Source organism: Culicoides brevitarsis, chromosome 3 (assembly GCF_036172545.1).
Source record: "Culicoides brevitarsis isolate CSIRO-B50_1 chromosome 3, AGI_CSIRO_Cbre_v1, whole genome shotgun sequence".
In the NCBI taxonomy this organism is placed as follows: domain Eukaryota; kingdom Metazoa; phylum Arthropoda; class Insecta; order Diptera; family Ceratopogonidae; genus Culicoides; species Culicoides brevitarsis.
This window is the reverse complement of record NC_087087.1, coordinates 10,454,395-10,463,292: the sequence shown is the minus strand read 5'-3', so window position 1 is coordinate 10,463,292 and position 8,898 is coordinate 10,454,395. Positions and strand designations below refer to the sequence as shown.

The following is an 8,898-nucleotide window of genomic DNA, read 5'->3' as shown; positions in this document are numbered from 1 at the left end:
AATTTTTTTTTTTGAATAATCCCAAAATTTGTTACAAGTGTTATTAAATTTTTTTTAATCACATATTTTTGTAGTATATGTTCCATATACTACTTTGTTTTTACCGCACAAAAAGGGCCCATTTTGTGAAACGCCGGCCTAAAAACATCAAAAAATTGTCAGAATCAAAGGCGGTAAGGTGCTAAACGATAGTAAACATTCCAAAGAATTAAAATTGAGGCAAAGAATCTCCCGACTTGAACAAAAAAATCTGGGGCCCAGGCCTCAAAGTTGGGGAAAATGACAAAAACATGGCTTTTTTTGAGCATCCTTAAAAGTATCCTTATTTTTATAGCCGAGAAATTTTTTTTTTTTTTTTTTTTCAAAAAAATTTTTTTTCAAAATTTTTTTTTTCAAAATTTGTTTTTTTTTTAAATTTTTTTTTTTTTTTTTTTTTTCAAAAATTTTTTTTTTCAAAATTAAAAAATTTTTTTTTTCGCCTGTACATCGGAAACGCAAAATTTAGAAAACGTCCAAAACAAAAGTTATTTCTAACGTCAAAACCTACATTTTGAGCCGGAGAACGGTAATCTAGCTCGGTAGGTAGGTTTATTATCAAATTTATGAGGCCTATAACGCTTTTTATAATGAATATGAAATATCGTTATGAACCATCCAAAATAATGTTTCAACCTAAATTTGATAAATTTGATAGCTGGAGTAACATTAGCATTGTATCGGGCTATCACAGGGTAGACCATGCCAATTTACCATACCATATAAGACTACGGGGTTAAATGCTACCTCAGGATCAATAAAAACTGGTATACCATGTATTGTTACTTAGAACATCGATAAGTAATGCTACGCCAAACCACCCTGCTAAATCACCTCTTATTTTTTCTGGGTGAAGAAAAATTGTTAAAAATTAGCTGTTCGAAATCATATTGCATCAAATTAACAATTTGGTGAATAATTTGTTTTAAATTTCCGACAAAATTGACTCAAAAAATATTTTTAATTCTTGTGAAATTCGAAAATTTTTGCCTTAACGTGACACTTTATCGTTTTTTGTTGTCAAAACGACAAAAAGGCAGTTTTTGACGAAACTTTGAATTTTTCAAAACTCGAAGAGCCAGAGACTCCAGCTGTTGAAATTCCTCGTGTAGAAGTCACAAAAACAAATAAAAAAGAAGCAGAACAAGATTTTGGTCGTCCTTCTGAGGTCCTTCCAATTGGAAAGTTAAACGATCGTGTTTGTTTTCTCGTGGACGACTTTAACTTCGATTGTAAAGAACGAAAACGCCTTTGCGAAAACGGGCAGCAGCAAAGACTCTAACTTTATCGACGGGAAAGCGGGGACGACCTCGCAAGACAACTGTCGAAGAAATCGAACTCTCGATCTTGAATACTTCTTGAATAATCGCAAATTTGATGGATCGCCAAAAAAATGCTTTGTTGAAAAAAAAAATTGATTTTTTTTTTATTTTCAATGACTGTTTTTAAATAAATTTCCTTTATTTAACTAAAAATTGTTCCAAATATTTCGTTTCCAACGGATGTAATTCCTTTGCCGGAAGAATAAACAAATTTAAAGGGCTCCAAGATCGAAATTCCTCAGTTTTACGCCTTACTTAGTAAGTTAAAAACATATCAAAAAAATTTGAAGCGTTTGAATATTTCTGACAAATTGAAACAAAAAATCTTAATTTTAGAGAATTTTTACGACGTCGTACATTGAAATTTACCCTCCTCCCCCTACGTCGAAATCCATCGGAAATTCATGGACCCCCAACCCCCCTCAAACTCCCGACGCCGTAAATGGATAACGCCTTCCCATTTCAAGTAATGTTTTCGTGCAAATTTAAACGCGCGGGCGGTAAGGTTTTCGCCCGAAAAATTTCAATGAACACGATCCCAGTGAAAATTTGAAATTATTTAACGGAAAGTAGCGAAAAGGAGCGACGAGAAATTTAATAACTTTTAAAATTCCCGACAAAATTGACGCAAAAATTACTTTTAATTGTTGTAAAATTCGAAAATTTTTGTCGTAACGTCACACTATTGTTTTTTGTTGTGTTTTATGTGAATTGAAGGTAAGTTTTGCGGAAAAATATTTCAAGCGTCCCGGAGCCGGGTTCTTATCAATTTTTTCCTTTAGATGGACATAAATACTCCCCGAAGAGTCACACGAGCCTCAATGGCTGCGTTATCCGCATCAAAAAACTCAACAAATCTCGTGGCTTCGTCATTGGCAGCTGAAAAGACTCCAACCACGGGCAAGCGGGGACGACCCCGCAAGGGAAGTATCACGGATGAAGTCGATAAAAGTGCCCAAAAGATTGCTAGAAAAATCCTTCATTCGGAGCCAATTCCCGAAATCAGAGTTCTGGAAGCAACAATTTTGGAAAATGCAGTCCTCCCGTAGAAGACACACAAACCGATGAAAAGAGCTGAACCCTCCGCGAAAAGGAAAATTTAGCTCCAGAAGTCGTTGATTTGGCCGAATCTCCCGTCGTCATACCCGAAAAAGGATCCGAACTGACTCCAGAAATCCTTCATTCGGAGCCAATTCCCGAAATCAGAGTTCTGGAAGCAACAATTTTGGATGCAACTTTTGAGAAAGAAACCGGAATTCCTCCCGTAGAAGACACACAAACCGATGAAAAAGAGCTCGAACAAGCCTCCGCGATCGTTGAAATGGAAAATTTAGCTCCAGAAGTCGTTGATTTGGCCGAATCTCCCGTCGTCATACCCGAAAAAGAATCCGAACCGACTCCAGAAACGGCAAATTTGGCTCCCGAGACAATAATTTTGGAAGAATCTCCAGTTATCGCAACCACAGAAGACGATTACCTTGCAAAACTTTGTGCTGAATCCGGAGTTGCGCCAAAAATGACTCCTCCAATGAGCGAAACCAACAACGAAACAATCGACATGGAAGAAACTGCGGCCAATGACACCTTTGAGATTAAAGATTCTGTGTTCGGTGAGGATATTTCTGCTCCGACACCCGCAAAATCAACCGAAACTTCAACAATTGTCATCGAAGACACGCCATTGAAGCCTAAAACGCCTCAAATTACGATGCGACGCCCTTTTCGTCGTCAGCAAAACTTGGAAATGCCCGATGCGTTGAGTGTTTCGTGCATCGGCGAGAAATCCATCTTGAAACGGAAGAAGAGATCCTTGTCAACGGGCGACATTCGCGTTAATATGACGATGCAAGAGCGTCGCGTCAAGTTTCACAGTCCCGCCAATCAAACGGTTCACATTAACGAGATCGATGATCGCTTGTTGAAGAGTTTCACTGAGACTAATGATCGTCATCAACGTAAGTTTTTGATTTTTTTTAACAAATTTTCTTGAAAAATCTAAAAAATTTTAATTTTAGGCGCTGCTCGTCGCAAACGAAGCTTATCGGATGCGGATTATACGCTACTCAAAAAAGAAAATTCCGCGAAAAAGACTTTTAAGAGCAAGAAAATGCCGGATTTCGCGTCGATTCACTCGAAACAAATCAACAAAATGGAGTCAATTGCAGATAATTTGGCGCGAAAACAAGAAAGAGCGATGGCTCTTACCACGCCAGACCGCAAAAAGGCTCCAAGTGATACTAAAAATGGTAAATTTTGAGAATTTTCTTTAAAAATTTTCATTTTTAACTAATTTTTAATAAAAATTTTTAGATTTATCGACTGAAGTGCCATCCACAAGTACAGAAATTGCATCTTCGACAATTTTGACGCATATTAGCGAAGAAAAAATTGACGAGCCCAAACAAAAAGTTGAAGAAACCCCAATAGAGACTGAACAAATTGAAGAACAACCTGCTCCCGTACTTGATTCTGAGCCAAACCACAAAAAATCAGCAATTCCCAAGCCAATGACTTCGATCAAACCACAAAAATCCGACGAAAAACCTAAAAAACCTCTCGGACAAATACAATTCAAGGCAAAAATTCAATTTGCAACTGAGCGTAAAAAGGTTGAGGGTCAAAAAACGCCCGTTTTTAATTTTGCTGCACGGTCCGCAGTTGCTGACATCAAACGAGGCAAGGAAAATGGTTTGGTTAAACCCGTGAATTTAGTTTCAAAGTTGAACAGTACGACTCAAGCAGCTGGCGGAAGCACCAAAACGCATATCCCGATGCCATCAACTAGTCAAACTGCGACGAAAGCAAAGTCATCACGCGAAGAAAGACATAAAAATCTTTACAAGGCGAATAAATTGTGCGGAAATGGCAAGGAAGGAGGCAAAGGATTGCTTCAAGGAGTTCGTCTGAACAAGAGATTCGAACTTCAAATGGCGTACCGAAACATGAAGAAAGAGTGAATTGTGTTCTGTTTGTCACGTTTTTTAAAAATTAATCGAATACTATTATTATATTAATTGTACCAGTTATATCAAAATTTATTTCGCAAATACTAATGATTATCAGAATATTTCTAACAAGTTGAAAAATGTGTATTAATTTGTAATTTTTAAACCTTATTTCGCCTTATTAGGTCACGTGGTTTTTTTTTTGGATCATTTTTTAATTTAATTTTTTTTTTATTTTCATCTCAAAATCTTTCAAAAAATAATTTGCTTGAAAAATTTTATTAAAATTTTATAACTTTTCTTCGATTTTTTAAGGAAAAAATCAGGTCACGTGGTTAAAAAATTTTTAAAGTTGCCTTGGTACGAAAATAGGAACTGTTCATTGAGGCGAAAATATGAAAAACGCTTTGAGTCAATCTTAAATTGAATTTGGGGTCGAAATTTCAGTAATTTTTAAGGCAAAAAGTTACAAATTTGTAGAATTACCTTAAAAATGTATAAAATTGACTTAATTTACGATTTTTTTCGTTTTTTTGGGAAATGAGTTTGGTTCCCGGGAAAAAATAAACTTTTTCCATGTCTGCGTGGTTCATTTTTATTCATTTTTTTTATTATTTTTTATTTTTTTATTAATTTTTTTTATTTATTTATTCAAAAATTATTATATTAAAAAAAATCAGGTCACGTGGTTAAAATTTTCTAAAATGAAACTTGGGACAAAAATTTTAAATGTACTTTGGGGCGAAAATTTAAAAAGCGCATTGAACAAATTTCATATCTAATTTTGAAGCGAAATGTCCCTGAGTTTATGGAATTTCGTTAGTTTGGTCGAAATTGTTCGAGAAACGAGTTTTGATAGAAAAGGAAAAAAGTTCTGATTGGAATGTTTGAGAAACTTTGGACTTTTTCTTGTAAAAAAGTATTTTTTTAGTAAAGTAAAAATTTTAGAAATTTTTGAATAACTTTCGGGAATAAATCTCTTGAAAGCTAGATTTGAAATTTATAATTTTCAATAAATTTAGTAAAAAATTACTGAATTGAAACAAATAAAACAATAAAATAAATAAAAAAAATTCAAATAAATTAAAATTAAATTTATTTAAAGAGATCTTTGCGTCTTAAATAAAAGAAAATAAAATAAATAAAAATAATTTTAATTTAAAATTTAAAAAAAAAATAAAATTTTACTAAATTTTTATAAAATTAAAAATTTAAAAATTGTTTAAAATTTAAAAAAAATAATAAAATTTAATGAATAAATTTAAAAAATATAAATATAAATAAATAAAAAAATTAATTTATTAAAAATTTAAAAATAAAATATTTTAATTTTTCTCAAAATTTTAAGATGCAAAAATCTAAAGAGTCTTTTTTTATATTTCTTAAATAAAATTTTAATTCGTGTATCAAATTTAGTTATTCAAAATTTTTAATATTTTTTACGTTTCAATCAATCTTTTGGCATTTTTTTTTAAATTATATTTTTCAAATTTTTATTAAAAATGTAATTTTTATATGAAATTTTAAAATATTAAGAAATATTTTGGACTTCAAAAAATTTTTTTCCCTTTAAAAAAATATAAGAATAATTTTCTGAAAATTTTGAAGTTTTAACGAGTATTTCAAAATTAATTTTATCAAAAATTCGGTCTGATTTTGTAAAATTTAGATTTTTATTTTTCTCAAACCTTTTTAAATTTTAATTTTTTGCAACAAAAACGAGCAAAAAATCATTTTGAGCCAATTTGAAGCTTAAAAATTGATCAACAGAAAATTTCCAAGTCAAAAATGAGCCAAACTAAATCCAAAACACTCCAATTTTGCGAGGCACACACAACCAAAATGAGTTTATTCACCATCATTAGCTTCTTATTACATCCAATTTTGTGTTTAAAAATGTAATTTTCCTTATCTTCATAAAATCCGCTGAAATCGTCTTTTGCACACCTCTACAGCTCAGTGCAAGGCCGTGTTCAAGCTGTAATTGCGATACATCCCACACTTATGAAGATGTTCCGTGAAATTGTGCGTTTGCGGAAAATATCTTGAAAAAAAAAATTAAATTTCGCTCATTAAATTCACATTTTTTTCGTCGCTCAAAATTCTTACCGATGCGGGATCGTGTATTCGCTCGGCTTGTAATAACCATATTCCGAATTCGACGTTCGATAAATTGGATTTTGGGCTTTGTTTTCGCTTCCATACCCGAAATAAACGTCTAAAAAAAATTTTTTTTTTCATTAAAAAAAATGAATTTTGGCAAAAAACGAAACTTACTTGGACTTTCGTAGCGTTTCGGGACATTCACGCATTGGTACAGGTCTCGAGTGTTGTGAGTTTCGTCAGTTTTTGGCAGTTTTGGCATATCCAAGCAGTTGGCAGTGATGGTATAAGGCTCTTCATTAAAAGATCTTTCGTCACACATTTTTCCAAAATTTTATTTTTTTTTAAGAAGTTTACAGTTCAACGTTTCCAACAAGACTGTAAAAAAATTTCGTGCATTGAAGGAATGCCAAAAGTTTAATAAAATTTTGTTGATTTTTGTCGCTACGGAAACAATTCCCGTTTTTTATGATTTGTAAACATGTGTTTGGCTGGAGGGTTGCTGGTTTGTTGTAAAAGTCGTGAAAAAGCGTAATTAGCTTGTAGTTTTATTTATTATCAACGGGGATTTTCAAATAATGTCATTTTGATTTGATTTGTAGATATTTACCAACAAGACAAAAAGACGCGACAAGAAATTTTATTAGAGAGGGATGGATTTTCGTTTAAAAGTCGTAAAAAGGTAGAATTTTAAAAGCTTAAGTTTGAATTAAATTAATTTAATTAAATTTGATTTAATTTTTTTTTTTATTTTTAAGATATTGACTGATTTAAAATTTTTATTAATTTTAATTTATTAAATAATTTTAATTTATTAATTTTAATTAATTATTTTTAATTTATTAATTTTAATTAATTATTTTTAATTTATTAATTTTAATTAATTATTTTTAATTAATTTTAATTTAATAATTTTAATTAATTAATTTAATTTTTTAATTTTAATTAATTAATTTTAATTTATTAATTTTAATTTATTAATTTTAAATTATTAATTTTAATTTATTAATTTTAATTTATTAATTTTAATTTATTAATTTTAATTTATTAATTTTAATTTTAATTTTAATTTATTAATTTTAATTTTAATAATTTTAATTAATTAATTTTAATTTTAATTTATTTTTAATTTATTATTTTATTAATTTTAATTAATTTTAATTTATTAATTTTAATTTATTAATTTTAATTTATTAATTTTAATTTATTAATTTTAATTTATTAATTTTTAATTTATTATTTTTAAATTATTAATTTTAATTTAGGTATTAATTTAAATTTATTATTTTAATTTATTAAATTTAATTTATTATTTTAATTTATTAATTTTAATTTATTAATTTTAATTTATTAATTTTTATTTATTTATTTTAATTTATTAATTTTAATTTATTTATTTTAATTTATTAATTTTAATTTATTAATTTTAATTAATTTATTTTAATTTATTAATTTTAATTTATTAATTTTAATTTATTAATTTTAATTTATTAATTTTAATTTATTAATTTTAATTTATTAATTTTAATTTATTAATTTTAATTTATTAATTTTAATTTATTAATTTTAATTTATTAATTTTAATTTATTAATTTTAATTTATTAATTTTTAATTTATTAATTTTAATTTATTAATTTCAATTTATTAATTTTAATTTATTAATTTTAATTTATTAATTTTAATTAATTAATTTTAATTTAATAATTTTAATTAATTAATTTTAATTTAATAATTTTAATTTAATAATTTTAATTCAATAATTTTAATTTAATAATTTTAATTTAATAATTTTAAAATATTAATTATAATTTATTAATTTTAATTTAATAATTTTAATTTAATTAATTTTAATTTATTAATTTTAATTTTTTATTTTAATTTAATATTTTTTTTAATAATTTTAATTTAATTAATTTTAATTTAATAATTTTAATTAATTTTAATTTTAATTAATTTTAATTTATTTATTTTAATTTATTAATTTTAATTTATTAATTTTAATTTATTAATTTTAATTTATTAATTTTAATTTATTAATTTTAATTTATTAATTTTAATTAAATCTAAAGAAATCAAAATTTCTTCATACAAAAATTCTTCTTAAATATTTGAACGCTAATTACCGTGAAAAGAATCATTGGAATTTACGATGGAATTCACGTCGGATCTATTGAAAGCAATCCAATGTGAGTCAATGAAATGTGTAAAAGCTCCCTTTTCATTTAAATTCCTCTAAATAGTAATTTCCTTAAAAAGAGAGTTATCATCGTTTTCTCTCCCCCACAAATTTTCTATTTAATCAATAGATAGAAATGTAGAAATAAACGGGCGTCGTACAAATTTCAAGCTTTTACGATTTCCATACAATTTTGACAAGCCTGACTGACACACAAATCGAGAGAGGACTCCTTTTCCGCATGCGCCAAGTCTCTCTTCTTCGCCTTTCATGATATGTGTTGGAAAAAGCTCGACTCGCTCATCAATCGTGTCA

General features: G+C 27.7%; 1 protein-coding gene across 1 annotated transcript; it reads left to right on the top strand.

Moving 5' to 3' along the window:
- The first annotated feature begins 2,451 nt into the window (after positions 1–2,451).
- On the top strand, positions 2,452–4,432 carry LOC134833939 (muscle M-line assembly protein unc-89-like). The gene is made up of 3 exons (XM_063848446.1): positions 2,452–3,313; positions 3,374–3,604; positions 3,669–4,432. The coding sequence occupies exons 1-3, from the start codon at positions 2,680–2,682 to the stop codon at positions 4,313–4,315; spliced, it is 1,512 nt and encodes a 503-aa protein (XP_063704516.1). The 5' UTR covers positions 2,452–2,679; the 3' UTR covers positions 4,316–4,432.
- The last annotated feature ends 4,466 nt before the right edge of the window (positions 4,433–8,898 follow it).